The sequence below is a fragment of the Pygocentrus nattereri genome, chromosome 28 (assembly GCF_015220715.1).
Source record: "Pygocentrus nattereri isolate fPygNat1 chromosome 28, fPygNat1.pri, whole genome shotgun sequence".
Lineage (NCBI taxonomy): Eukaryota > Metazoa > Chordata > Actinopteri > Characiformes > Serrasalmidae > Pygocentrus > Pygocentrus nattereri.
Genome location: NC_051238.1, coordinates 20,677,336 through 20,693,265, shown reverse-complemented (window position 1 = coordinate 20,693,265; position 15,930 = coordinate 20,677,336). Strand labels below are relative to the sequence as shown.

General features: G+C 39.4%; 1 protein-coding gene across 1 annotated transcript in view; it reads right to left on the bottom strand.

Moving 5' to 3' along the window:
- Positions 1–15,930, bottom strand: part of fam102aa (family with sequence similarity 102 member Aa) — a 35,378-nt gene that overhangs the window by 9,176 nt on the left and 10,272 nt on the right. The window contains exons 3-4 of the mRNA XM_017702836.2: positions 5,145–5,265; positions 4,203–4,232 (exon numbers count right to left, since the gene is read on the bottom strand). Coding sequence (XP_017558325.1) covers positions 4,203–4,232; positions 5,145–5,265 — 151 coding nt within the window. The remainder of the gene's footprint in view (positions 1–4,202; positions 4,233–5,144; positions 5,266–15,930) is intronic.

Genomic DNA, 15,930 nt, shown 5'->3' with positions numbered 1-15,930 from the left:
CACCATACTGACTTAGATCAGATTTAGCGTGTTCTGTACTCAGTCTGCCGAGGACTATGCTGACTAAACGGAACCCATTCTTCTTCCCGGATACTATGACTGATAAGTGGGTTTCCAAAAACTACATCCGCTCATTTTCACTGCCAGGATGTTCGCGCTGTCAGTTTCCTGTTTTACTGCACGTTATGAACTCTGCTATGGTGTGAAGCGCTGGGGTTTGGAAACCGTTTGCAAACATCAGATTAATCTTTGTTAATATTATTCATTCAATCACATAAAAATAAAATCATGGTAAGTCAATACAATTCATTTTATTTGTGTAAATGTGTTTATTTAACATGATTACATTAATCATTTATAACATACTGAGTGACACAGGATAATAATCTAATTCTATTTAATTTTCTTATGTGTAATTATGAATGGCCTTATACACTCACTAGCCACTTTTTTAGGTACACCTTGCTAGTAAAAGGTTGGACCCCCTTTTGCCTTCAGAACTGCCTTAATTCTTCATGGCAGACTTTCAACAAGGTGTTGGAAACGTTCCTCAGAGATTCTGGTTGGTTATTTGAGTTCCTGTTGCCTTTCTATCATCTGGAACCAGTCTGCCCATTCTCCTCTGACCTCTCACATCAACATGACATTTTCATCCCACAACTGACCGCTCACTGGATATTTCCTCTTTCTCGGACCGTTCTCTGTAAATCCTAGAGATGGTTGTGCGTGAAAATCCCAGTAGATCAGCAGTTTCTGAAATACTCAGACCAGCCCGTCTGGCACCAACAACCACGCCACGTTCAAAGCCACTTAAATCCCCTTTCTTCCCCATTCTGATGCTCGGTCTGCACTTCAGCAAGTTGTCTTCACCACCTCTACATGCCTAAATGCATTGAGTTGCGGCCGTGTGATTGGCTGATTAGCTATTTGTGTTAACAAGCAACTGAACCTAATAAAGTGGCCGGTGAGTGTATAGCTGTGTTACCATTTAGTGAGAGCTTTCTCACCAGGGTGAATGCTTTGTTCTCTTTTGTTTACATTTTCATCTGTATTCATAAGAGCTTGCTGCTTGGAAATGTACTTGAAATCTCCAAAGGAGTTTCTGTAAAAGTGTATTTTTGTGTTAGATTCAGATTCAGTTTAGATGGTATTTACATTTATAATGAGTGAACAATAACTGAAGAGTCCCTTTCCAAAATACTTCATATCCATTTCTACAACACTCATTTTTTTCCCTGGAAGAATAAGAGCCAACCTATCTAAACATCTAATTAAGGTGGAATTAATTATAATGAAGCATTAATATTTCTTGTGTGCACAAATCTCACTCCCAACAACATATATCATGAAATAAAAGAAATTCTCGTGTTTTGTAATGTGTTTTGAAACAAAGCCTTTCATATGATTAACAACCCTTTCGAACATTGTCCTCCCATTTACCATTTGGCCCTCAGGTTGAGACATAACAGACTCCAGATGTAAATGTCTAAAACCATAAAATTAGCCATGCAATGACACTGAAATGTCTGATTACTTATGGCCCCTGACCTAGGGGACTATGTATAAAAAGATCTAGAGCTTTCTACTGAATTAGTCCAAACTGCAGCCTCACAGTAAAACTACTACTTAAAAAAAATAATTTATATTCAGACATGAGATATTTACAAGGATCTTGTTATGACCTACTTAAACCAAAAGCTAAGATGGTAAGCAGCTAAATACACTCACTTGCCACTTTATTAGGTTGCTTATTAACACAAATAGCTAATCAGCCAATCACATGCCCGCTACTCGACACATTTAGGCATCTAGAGGTGGTCAAGACAACTTGCAGAAGGGCAGACCGAGCATCAGAATGGGGAAGAAAGGGGATTTAAGTGACTTTGAATGTGGCGTGGTTGTTGGCAAAAGGGGGTCCAACCTTTTACTATTACTATTATTGTACCTAATAAAGTGGCTGGTGAGTATAAACAAATCATTTATATTCATCATTTATAAAGTACTTTCTGTTTGGAGGTGGCTGCTTCAAACTCTAACCCCTAAATTTCAACTTGGAAAATAATACTTTTTTTTGCAAAGTTGAAAGATTTTGATTTATCATGAGTTTAATTTTAAAATTCTATTTAAAATATTTAATTAAAAAATGTTGTGTGCTGGCTAGAATTTTTGATTCATGCTCAAAATAAGGTAAAACCAAAACAGTCACTACCGAAACATTTGGTGAACTTTTGGTAGTGTTATAATTGTTTTGTTAGTAAGTTCAAGTTGATTAAAGTCCAAAACGTGCTTCCACTTCCGTAGAATGATCCATATGGGGAATCCAATATAGACAAATACCCAGAAATCCTTTTACATATAAATGTCCAAATGTTTGCAGACAATTGCTCATCCAACATTTCATCTGAAGGAGTTTGTCCCCCTTTGCTGCAGTAACAGTCTCTGGTCTTCTGGGAAGGCTTTACACTAGATGTTGAATATTGCTCTGAGGATCTGATTCAGCCATAAGAGCATTAATGAGGTCAGGTATGATCACAAAAACCACTCCAACTCATCAAGGTACTGGATGGAGCTCCATCTCTCCAGAGAACGCAGTTCCACTTCTCCACAGCCCAATGCTGGAGAGCTCTATACCCATCTCGCAGACGTTGGGTATGGACATGGTGACCTTAGGCTCATGTGCAGCTGTTATAGAGCATTTCCGTCTACTTGCAATGCTTTCCAATGAACATTTTACAAGCTAAGTGCCCAAATTCAGCACCTTCGTCAGTCGTGGGCTGGAGGTTAGGGAACCAAGGAGCCTTGTGACCAGAAGTTCGCCGGTTCGATCCCCATAGCCGACAGCACATGGCTGAGGTGTCCTTGAGCAAGACACCTAACCCCCAACTGCTCCCCGGGTGCTGTAGATTGGGCTGCCCACCACTCCAGGCAAGTATACTCACTGCCCCCTAGTGTGTGTGTGCTCACTAGTGTGTATGTGGTGTTTCACTGCACTGATGGGTTAAATGCGGATGGGAAATTTCCCCGTTGTGGGACTACTAAGGGTCACTTAATCTAATCTAATTTAATGGATACACCTTAAAGTAGCTGAATTCACAAATTAGAAGAGGAAGCAGGATAATTTTAGACATCTAGTCTATAATACTGATTGTTCTGTAAAGCTGCTTTGTGACAACACCTGTTGTAAAAAGCGCTGTATAAATAAACTTTGCTTGCTTGCTTGAATTTACCTTGTTTTGCAGTACAGTTTTTTTCTTTCGTGATACAATTCAACAAATAAATTTATGAACCAATGTACAAACAAGAAAGGGAGTGTTTTCCAGACGGTCATCCACTGCCAAAGCTCTTTGGCGGCTCTCCTACAGCCGGAGACCTTTCTTCAGTAAGCCTCCAACTCTCTTCATTTCCCGTTTCTCTAACAGGCTCCTTCACAGAGCTGCTTTAAGTCACTTTAAGTCAAAGCTAATTAAAAACTCGCCATTTCATTAGTACAAGGACAAATACGGTGTGATAGCATGTTTTCTATCCTACGCTCAAACGTTCAGGTCATTAGAGTTTAATGGGAGTAAGTTCTGGTATAACGTTCAGTCATATATCCTGTTGACTTATTGAAAGTTCTTGAAGCTGGCAGCCCTCCACAGCACTTTCTGCATTCAGACGCATTTATTTAAAGAGGCCATCTCCTGAGGAGCTGGGGTATATTTAGCTCAGGAAAATCCAAACTTAGCCAGAGAGTGGGGAAACAAAAGGAAGGCTCAATTCACTACTTATGAATGCAAATTCCCCCACCTTTGTGTGCTTCAGGGAACATCTGTGACTAACATTAGGTCTAGACCACTTCGGAATCCTCCTTTTTCATGGAAACCATTAACGTACACTTATACAAAGGGACCGTCACATGTTTTACCACTCTGGTCAGGTGACCATGGCTTTGCAGTGCTGGTGCGAATCTTGTGACATATCCACACCCTGACCTAAACATGTTTACAAGATAGAATATCTACACTTACAGACAACGAGTTTACTTTTACAGTTGCCACTTCAGTGTCAATTAGGTAGCAGTCACTTTCACCACACAACTGTGTAAGACCAATGCTCTACATGTGCTAAGTCCAAGATTATCTCCTATTACATGCAGAGCAGGATGTCAATGTTAGCTGTTACATATGGCATACGAGTAGCAGGGTGTGGAACATTTCTCTTACCTTTGAATATGCTTTTCCTCCTTTGAGTTCCTGTAAGGAAAACAGGATAAGTCTCAAATTAAGTGACAGGGAAGTACAGGCAGAGTAGCATAAATGTTTACTTCACCCCACTTCCATTTAAACACGCCTCCAATCTCCAAAACTTCAAATCAGATAACCTCGGCTGATTTCAAACCGACTGCGAGCAGGTTTTCTTGGACATAGATTCATTGTAATGTTAATGCTAATTCACCACTGATAAGTCTGTTTAGTCCTGGCACACCAGAGTTTTTCCACCCAATCAAATTAGCCTAATCTCTAACTAGTCCCAAGCCTGCATCTGTAACATATGATAGATTACCACAGGCAAACATTTCCCTAAACTGATAACGAATTGACACAAGAAACTTACGATAGAAGCCAATGGAAAGTGTTTCATCAGGTTCTATTTGCCTGCCTTCTATTCTTAGTGTTTCAGGTCAAAAGCAGTTTTTGTGTTTTTTTTTTTAAACTTTGCTCCGTCACATATCAACTTCAGGTAGGAATATTAGTTCTTCCACAGAAACTGGGAATGTGTAATGTGACAATCATTACGGACTTCACATTTCCTTTGTACACACGTGGATTAAAAAACAGACCCTGAATTTTTATTTTTAATGGCAATTCTAAGAACCAGGATTACAGGACTTGTTTGGAAATACCAACAAGTATTCCGAACCTGTAAAATGCTGTCAAAGACAGCCCTAGAAATTTGTCAAAATGATCATCTGTGGTAATTAAATCACATGCTACAGATACAACAGATACAAATTAGGTTGAAAACTGTTAATTCTGATCTAGAAGTCCAGGTGTAAATTAAAATACAGAAATAAGCTCTAATACTTCGTTAAGATCTAATCTGAATGCACATGTGAATTTCAAACCCAAGGTGTGGCCATTTAGCTGGGGTGTGGTGGGCCTTACCTTTCTCACAGAGACCCTGCAGATGCAGGGGTCCAACACACCAGTGTTGGCGTTGGCACTCATTTTACACACAAAGGAAAACCTCTTCTTCCATCGTACAGAGTTCTCCCGAACCTCCTCTCTATGGGAGAATGGTGGAAAATGTTATTTTAAAGGGATGTGTCATTTAGTTACAAAGAAAAAACACAGTATGCTAGAGCCAGTGTGCTGCTTTTGGCCACTAACCATGTGCATTTCTAATGTTTCAAGCTGTGCTGATATTTATTGTGGCTAGCAACTTAATAGAAGCCAATTGTATTTTTTTTTTAATTGGCTACAGAGGTTAGACGTTTAGAGGAAGGAGGGATACGGTCGAGCAGTTTCTGAAACATTTAATAACCTTTTCAGTACAGGGAATTCTGCTCAGCACGTCACATTGTGCAATGGTGCACATGATGCACATTTGTCAACTGTTCTTTGGTACAATACCACCCCCACCTCATCTCAGACTGCTGAAGAAGCCAAACAAAGAGGCGACACCTCCCAAAAAATCCCTTATCTTTTCACAGTGATTCAGCCACAGTTTTAAGACATACGTATACTTACTATACAAACACAGCACTGAAAGAGGAGGCTCAACATATCCACACAAGTCTAACCACAAAACACCCACAAACTTGGCAACCATGAAAAATAAAGAGAGAACTATGAGGGAGCTTTCAATAAAGATGCCAAAATACTGAATATGCATGAGGCTCTGGCCATCTGCTATGCAAATAAACAGCTATTAATACTACAGGACAGACTGCTCTGTGGAAGCGTTCTACCAGGACAAACCAACAAAGAAGCCAAACTTCAAAAATCTGAAGCAAAAGTACAATAAAGTAAAATAAAATTTCCACTTCATGTAGTTCCCACAGTATAGCCTGCATTACACAGTGTTCTCAGTCATTACAAGCAATGTTCGAAACAAGGAGAGTCACTGAGGATTTAATTCATGGTATGAATTAAATCCACAGCATTTTACCAGGCTTGGGAAAACCATTCTAAGCTAGAGAAAACAGCTTGGTCAGGTGTTTGCTATAAAACCACAAGATTTCAACAAGGGGCTAGGGCTATATAAAAGTGGCTTATAGATGTGAACTGTGTCATCAGTGTGACAGAGTATGTATGGTCACAGCAGTGCTTTATAACTAGCCCTCTAGAGAACCTGTAGGGACGCATAATATAGGCTCAGTCTATGAAGGGGTTTAATAATACTTTGAGATGGCTTTTTGCCAAAGAGGGCATCTGTTCCTAATTCCTCTCCACATTTGGAGACACACACTGAGAACTGTGGCACAAGACCATTCAGCTGCATATCCTTGAGGGCCAACTGGAAGAGATGAGGCGCTTTTCTACTGAAACAGCGTTTCAAATTTTTTACTCCACTCAAACACATGCTAGAAATGGCACCAATCTGGTATTCGACGTCAGTATCTCGTAACAGCAGAACAAACAGGACAATGCTGTAACAAATCTAGCCTGAAATGTCACAGAGCTGCCTATAGGATAAAGTAACATTAGTACTCGAGTACTGGTTTGGGGAGCCAATATTCACTGAAATTACTTTTCAGGTATTCCTTATGCTTCATTATGTTAAAGGGAAGAAAGAAAATGTGTTATTTTATACTTTGCTACTCCTGAATGTGAGCACGCACCAAGGGTGTTGTGGCAGAGACAGTTCGGCTGTATCACTAACTAGGCTATCTATCTAGAACCAGAAACAGTGAAAACATGTTTCTTTGACAACATGTTGGAACATAATCTAAGGAGAAAATACCTTGTTTAGATGATGACGATTCCTCACAGGCATCTTACATGATACTTGTTAGCTCTGTTCAATCATTAGCTCATCTGAAGAGGCAGCATCCGTTACTCATCCAATACAAAGAGCTACCAAGCATCATTTGGCTCTTTTTGATTATTAAAACATGTTCCTGTCAATTGCTGCTATATTTTTGTGCAATACCAGTACTGTCAGTACCTTTTTTCAGCCAGTTGTTTTTCAATTTTTTTTTTTGCCATTGTCTGCAGTTAACCAGATACTTATTTACAAACTCTTAAAAACTCTCAAAATAAGCATGCTCTAGCTTCTCTACATGATACCAAGTAAAGTCAGGGATGCTCAGTGATATCAGAAATCACATCAATATCTTTCCACAGTTGCTAATTTCAGTTGATTTTGTATAAGCCATGTTGTTGACTGTCCACTTCTTCCAGTAGCATTGAGTATGGCACTGGTAGATGGCCACTATAAGCAATTCAATAAATAATAAAATAAAATGCCGGTTGCCCTTTACACTGCGTATACATTTCATGGTGAATGGACCAATAGAAATGGCCCAAATTACCTGGATTACTTCCTTTGACTTACATTAAAAGTAAAGCACAATTTATATGTATATAAGATAAGTACTGATATCAGACCAAGGATTCAGTTTTAGTATTGGTACCAGAAAACTACCATTGTGCCATTTGTAGCGCACATACCCAGAAGACCCTGCCATCAAATTCTGATTTGGCTGTATGGTTCACCTGCATGTCTGCAGCCGAAGTGAGGCAGGTGTTGACATTTCTTTCACAGATGATAGCTAATACCTGGCACCACTCTCACAGCCTCTGCTATCAGAGCCAGAAAGACCTAATCATTCACCTCCTTCAGCCTGTCACCCCCTCCACGCACACTCACATTCCTCACCCACATTCCAGGGGCCAAACATGCTTTGTTGTATCGCCCTAGTAACTACAAACGCCCAGTGTCCGCGGCAACCCTGACCAGAGAGTGAGAGGAGTGGGAGAGAGTGGAGTGTAAGAGAGAGGGAGGGGAAGGACACAGAGAGCTAATTATTCTGTCGGACAACAATAACACTGAGTTCGCATGCTTAAACAGTCTACACAGTACCACACTCTTGAAAGTAAAGATTGCCCAGTGATTCTTGGCTTGAATGTAAGACTCTTGGGGGGGGGGACTTTGTTATTTACACTTTTAAAAAAAATAAATTCTACCCAGTTGCACATCTCATTTGCAAAATAGCTCTTCCACTGTAAGGTTCTTTAGAGACCCAAAATAGTTCTATTGCATTGCTCCTTTAAACCCTTTTAGTGACTGAATTTAAAAACTGACCCAAAGAAGCATGCTTTGGGGGAAGGAGAGCTTAAAAAACAAGTAGCCAAACTGCCCTATAAAAAGAAATGTCTGCCCTACATAGCAACAGAGTTTTTTTTCATCCTCCAGCTTCTGGCTCTCCCACGGTAGCCAAAAGCAAACCTGATCATGCACCCTTGAATGGGCCGATTGACGGGAGTCTTGGGACAATTTACTCGTATACAAAAGATCCCTAAGCAAGCTTGACGCACTCTAACTATGCTCTTAGAGTGCATGCAGCTAGATCATTAGACTGCATCCAGCCTCAAGCTTATTCTGCAGTTCATAGCAAGGAGAAGACATTTCAGTGCAACATGAACAAAACAGACATCTAGGTCTTCCCAGCCCTAATGCAGAGGGTATGCAATGTGCACCAGACTACTAAAGGTATGAAAACAGTACTAGTTTCAAGTTTGCTTAATAATCTAAATTCTGGACAAAAACTTATAAAAGTACTACAGTCCATACTACAGTCTATACAGTGTGTGTATATACACACACACACACACACACACACACACACACACGCACTGTATAGACTGTAGTGTGTGTATATATATATATATATATATATATATATATATATATATATATATATATATATATATATATATATATATATATATATATACACACACACACACACACACACACATACATACACACACATACATATATACACACACACACACACACACACACACACATATTATATATCATATTGAAGATATTTTCAGATATCCAAATCTTTACATAAAAAAAAAAACTAAAAATCATCTTATGCAGTTTTCCTTTTTTAATGTGGTATTACTTTGCTGGAGTATTCTGTCCATTCCAACTTTAATTATTTTTGCTATTTCTGCTCCTGCAGCGTATTATAAAAATATCACAAAATATTGATACCAATATTTTATTTCTGAAAGCAAATATGTGCCGATACCGATATGATCCGATATAATCATGCACTGTTGAATGTTACCACCAACACTCTCGCGTTTTTTCCAAATCGTTTGCACACAGCAGCCGATCTTTACATAGTGTGAACATTTCATAATAAACGGAACAACAGAAATGTTCCAAAATCACTTGGAACAAAACCTTAGATTTACATACAACCCTGAGTCGTTAAAAAGGCCTGAGGACAAGTACTGAAGCGCTTCAGGTGAAATTGTGTCACATTCTTCCTGCATGCAACAGTATGTGGTTCTCATTGTCATGTTTTGCGTTTTAAAATGTGGCACATTCTCTGTTGGGGACAGGTTTAGAAGTGCGGGATGACGAAGGGTCTTGATGCAGTGCTTTCTGAGGGATTGGAGAGCACAGTTTTTCAGCTTGGTTTGTGCTCTTAGCCTTTATGTACTGAAGGATTCTCTGAATTCTCTGAAGTATAGTATGCACCATAGAGGGTGAAATACCCAAATTGCTCACTGTCTTCTTTTGAGGACCATCATTTTAAAACATTTCAACAACTTTTGTCACACATCTGTTGGCCCAACTTTGGATGCTGGTTTTGTCATGATTACAATCACCTGTTGGCATCACCTGCTTCTAATCGCATCATTATTTCATATTACCCCTCTACTAGCCCTTAATCGCCACAAACCAAACAAAATATTTTGTGTTCATACTTTCTGCCATTAAAGTCAAAGAAAATTTTAGAAATCACCACTTTCTTTTTTTACTTGTATTTTCCATATTGTCCCAAGTTTTTCTTATTTGGGGTTGTGCATTTAACTTTCTTATGTAAAACTGGAGTTTGCGGGCCACATGTTAGGACAAAAACAATATATTAAATGTTTCCATTTTTGCATTATTGGAGCATTATGTAAAAGTACCACTAAACATTCAACAAAAGCTGTGCTGTAAAATGCCCTTACACAATATAGTGCTAGTCATGAGAGCATTAATTCTGTAGAGAATGTTAAATTCTTGATTTTTTAAAAAAGGGCACCAGATCCTCTTAAAAAATGGTCCTAAGCAGTTGGGCCTTCGTTTTCTGAAAGAAGACCAAGTGAGTTAGAAGTGAGTGACCCAGTACTTCAGTTTGTGTCAGAAACAAGAACACTGTGACCACAAAAGGCAGACAATACAAACAAAGAGCAGTTTTGCATGAATCAGTACCATGCTAGTATGATAAAGCCATAATAAAATCAACTTCTGTAAGTGAGTTTATTTGCAGTTTTGAGACCAGACCACAGACAAGGCTTTGAAAAGACCAATGGTTTTATAGACATAGCTATGCAAAACTATCCCCACATGCACCAGCAAACGAAGGTCAGCTGAAACAGCTTGTGACATCTGGCTAGTGAAAAAGTATCCGGCTCTGTGTGTCTAATCAGGTTGCGTAAGGCCTACAGCTCTGGGACCACTCTTGTGTACCCTGTTTTGCAGATGACTCAGTCCGACAGTAATGAACTAAACTGAAATTGGATGCTCGTCAGCTAGCCTTTAGCCCAGTGCTGTGTTGGAGCCATGCTCCCCAGCAGGCCTGTGTCACACTCTGACAGTGTGTAGATAAACATCCCCTAAGAGGTGGCCTCCAAACAGGCCACATGACGTCAGCCCAGATCTTCCTATCCTACCTCCTCCCCAACCCAGGGGTGAATAACTTTCCGCTTGGGTTGTAGTGTCTAGCTGCAAGAGAGAACAGCGGATGAAAGGCTTTGTTCTTAAAATTCACTTCTGTAATAACTGTCATGTACATGCTGTATGTTGTATGCTGTACATACACCTACAGCAGAAGATATTTACAGATACGCAAGCATTCCAAACTTGACCAAACTTTTAACAATGTCTTTAAAGCAATGGTTCAGCCAAAACTGTGTTTTGTAACTTGTACATTTGCTTCTTTTTTTGTTTTAATGTGATATGTGCTACATTTTTGCCCAGGTAACAGTACTCTGTTTTCAAATGTAGACATGGACTAAATTCAAATTCCAAGTCAAAAGTGAATCCAACCATTTATATAGCAGTGTATGGTAGCGTTGAGCTGGTTAGTGCCGGAGGAGCAGCATCTAGCTCTGGCATCTGTCATAACAGGCTTTACAATCACAATTTCTGGGTCCTTAAAACAAAAAGAAGTATTCTGTAAATATTCTGCAACCTTAAAATATTAAGTTTAGGGTAGCATTACAGAAACATGATGATGTACCCCTAGATAAAAGGTGATAAAAGACGTGAAGTGTGTTGATTTCTAGCTGGAGCTCCTCGCTTCTAGATGCCTGCAGATCAATCAACTACCTGTAGCTTTCTTCAAGTCCAACTAATTAAAAGCAGGTCTTTGGGGGATTTCCTATAGACTTGACAGTCCAAATAGTGATTAGGGATGATTAAAGGAACACTATGTAAATACATTTCTACAGAAATGCAAGCAAATCATTCTCAGGCCCATGATGAAATGTAGAGCAGTCACACAGGAATTCTTCTAATATAAAAGTAACTCCTAATAAATCATATGTGCACTTCTAGAATACAAATATGCAGAAAATAAGTGACGTGCTAAAATGTAAAGTGTGCTTTTTTTTAAAAAAAGTAATTCTGCATGATGCTATTACTCTGCATGCGTTTGTTGACTACCTAACGTCAAATAGTCTTGCTTGCATCTAGAACTAGGCTGTTGTGATGGCAAACTTTCACCACCATGCTTTTCTGGTAATTCACAAATGTGATATGCTGTATCAGAAACCCAGAAGAAGATATTTGATACTTACATTAATGTTGTGAATACATCAATAGTAGTAAAAGAGTGTGCCTATCTTTCCCTTAGGCTTACGTTTGGTTTTATGAGACAAACACAAGCAAAGAACTTTTCTGTGTGCTATTCACAACACAATTGACCTACTATACCATTGAATGCACTACTTATGGTGGTAACTATTTCGACAAACTGTTTAGTATGGTGTAGAAGGTGGTTTCAGACACAGCCATAGTAGCGAAACATTCTGCACTGTGCCTGAGTCACAGGGCTCACAGCAGCACCACAGCCAAATCTGATCGTGGACAGGAAGCAGACCTAATCTGACCCCACGGCCTACATCAAACACACAGTGTGCCAAATCATCCCAGCTTTTCGCTCCAGCAGTTAAGAAAACACATGCGAGTGTCTGAACACTGAAGCGTGATGGGAGCTTGCTCGCATGCCTTTAATGTATGACGGTATGTTAATACGGTGAAATAAATCATATTTATGTTTATGCAAATGAGCAAAACAGATAAATATACTCAAAGAGAATGCATTAGAGAGCATTAACAAGCTTAACCAGTTTCTCACTATGATTGCTAAGAATACACAATCAGAAGATTTTTACTCTAACCATGCGTCCAGCAACCAGCCAATTCATTGGTTTTATTTTTGACTGCGTTTTGGATTGGAGTTGTTATTTATTTCATTAAAGTTACATCGGGCAGGTGCGCTTGCACTGTATCTGACTGCTGCTGCTATAGATATAACAAAATGTAGTAGAGGTGGACAAGATGTTTTATCATAATTGTGATAAACGTTATGTAACAAACAAATACTTCTTAAACAAGTTTTATTCAAGAAATGTATACAAATTGATACAATTTAATAGCAGATGATTGTTCCAAAACCTCCAAGCTGCTGCCTGCTCATAACTGTGTGGGCATGTTAGAAATGACCCAGTAGTGAGCAACACCACCAATCTGTGTGGTTCAGCCCTACATGTTTGAGCTGCTCCTGCAGGAAAACACACCACTTCAATCTTTTGGCCTCTGAAAGGTCAGTAAAAACTGTTAAATAGAGAACAAGCTGGCTAAAGGGCATTGTAGCTGATGTTGGTGAACTCAGGCTTTTGTCTTAGGACATTTTTTTCACTGATATTTGAACACTCAGCAGCACTTATGTTGTATCTGTAACATAGCTAGGCAGCTATCTAACTGCTAGGCCATGCACCTGAAATGGAGATCACACATCAAGAGGGTTGGCATGGTCATTTTTGCAGACAGGGAGGAGAAATTTGTGCATCATGCCTGTGAAGTACAATCGCAGGCTGCAGCTGATGTAGGCTGCATTTCTGGGCCGCTACAACCTACAAGGTCTTTCCAAAGTGAAGGATCTTTCACATAAAGCCTAGAAATGCAGCCTACATTATGAGTGATTTCAAGGATGTATCAGATGTATCTTTCCAGACCTTCGGTTACCAACGGTTCTCTGCACACAAACGACGTCAAGGAACAAAAACAGGACTGCAAAAATGACGGAAAACAAAGCCAATGGACCAGAGCACATTTTAAAAATAAAGCATTGGTCCATGTATTTGTTTAGAAGTATTCATATATACGTAGTTTATTGAACTACATAAGGATGTGAAGAAATGAAAAAGCAACAAACACAACGGGCTCCATTTCCTTTCACCAGTTCCCTCACGCCGCAATGGCAATAGTCTACTTGCTGAGAATTTTACCTGGAACTCATTTACATTTATGGCATTTGGCTGACGCTCTTGTCCAGAGCGACTTACAATTTGATCATTTTTACACAGGTAGGCCAAGGTGGTGTTAGGAGTCTTGCCCAAGGACCCTTATTGGTATAGTGTAGGGTGCTTGCCCTGGTCGGGGATTGAACCCCAGTCTACAGCGTAGAAGGCAAAGGTGTTAACCACTACACTAGCCAATGAACTCAGTGCGAGCAGTCACCTTATGCGATGGAGAGAAACGCGAGTAGCTGATGTAGAATTACTGCTAATTGTGATTGGTACTTTGGCAGATCTGACATCACCTGTGCCAAATTGAACTCCGCCCAACTGAAATCGAACAGAAGAAACGACAGAAAAGTAATTTTAAAAAAGACCAACATCATTCCTCTGCCAGGAAAAAAAACCTATATATAAAAGCTAAAGCAAGTCACTAAAGTAAGCAAGGACTTTAAAGAACACTTGCCAACTGCATGTTTCATTAAAAAAAGAGTTTTTGTTGGCCGTTTTTAAATTTGGCACTCCTGCTGCATTGAGACATATCATGTATTGTGAAAATGTGATATCATTTCTGCCATATTGCCCACGTCTACGATGTAGCATAATTATGCATAATCAATGGTGCTAAACAGCCAATTGCCTTTTATTCTGACTTTATTTTAATAGGCAACTGATTTTTGTTTAAGAATTTTAAATGTCAATTTGGTTCATTAAACAGGTTTTTCATATCACAACTTTTCCTGCAATACAGCGTGTGAAATGTTGAGTAAAAAGAATTGTACCCGTTTTTAAATGCGGCACTGTTGTGTAATGTGCCTGCGTCAAAATATGTGACTGATCATAAAAATTGCCTTTAAATATCAAGATATTACATTTTGATATATCGTACTCCCTGAACTACAACTCCTAGTTACTTGTTTAGAATGTTTTTCTATTTTCTATTATGTTTTTTTTTATTATTATTTTAAATTTGAACAGCTCTTTTGCTGACATTAAAAAATGGGTTTCCAACACAGCACAGAACAATCTTGGCAAAAACTATGGCAAATTGGCCATAACTAGTTGTGCTGTGGAATAATGTTAAAATGTCTAATAAGCAGAGTGGCAAGCATTTTGCTTGGATTTAAAAACACAAGTTATGGATTTCATGGTGACCAAGACTTTCAAGACACTGATATGGGAAGAGTCGGTTAATGCCCATGTCAGATATTTTTAATGTACATGTTGATAACAATGCAAACTTTTTCCAAGCATCCTTACATTTTACGGACTTTTAAATATGTAATGTATACAGAGCTGCCAGGTCAAGGCACTGTTCTACTTGGAGAGATTTTTGTCAGATTGGACTGCGCATATGAACCCAGTTACGTAAAATCTGTCCTCAAAACAGGGAATCCAGCAGGACGCTTCACTGGACCCTTGTTCTCAGCAATCTGAATTGATATCTACTGGACAGTGATGTCCACAGTGCAAGCCATTGGTCCTTAAGGAATGTGTTACATAAGTCATCAAAGCTTTCCAAAAGTGCACAAAGGCATCCCAACGGCCAAACCAGGGAAAAGGGCAATGGCTGACCCTTTGAACTGTCCATGCTCTTTCCCCATAATAGATGGCATCTCTTTGATTATGAAAGCAAGCAAAACACGAGCCTTGAAAAACTAAAGATAAGGCTATCATGACTGGTTGGTTGGCTTGGACTGTTGAAAGAAGACATACGCATGCTGGACCACTGCGTGACACGCAGATCACACAGTGGGGAGGTTCAGTCAAGCTTGATTACATCGAGGGAGTGCTGAGAGTGAAGAAGAGCCAAACCCTCTTCCAACATTTATTCTTCTTAGGGTTGGTTTTAAGGCTTGGTTTGATCTTACTGGTAAACAGCATAAGCAATCAGATGAGAGGAACTGAGGAACGTGCTGTGGACAGTGTGCCTGAGGGACACAAGAGTTTTTCAGAAAACTGTCTCAAAAGAGAAGAATGTTCCCACGGTTAAGAGTTTCCACAAAATCCTCACACAAAACCCCCAGCATGGAACATGAAATATATGTGGATTACTGCACAGGGCACAGAGAGAAAAACATATTAATGAGGTGACATACAGCACCTCCACAAAAACATCATCATGATCCTTCATGTAATGATCTGCCACTTGGGAGGCAAAATGCACAGCACTGTACGGAAGAAAAAC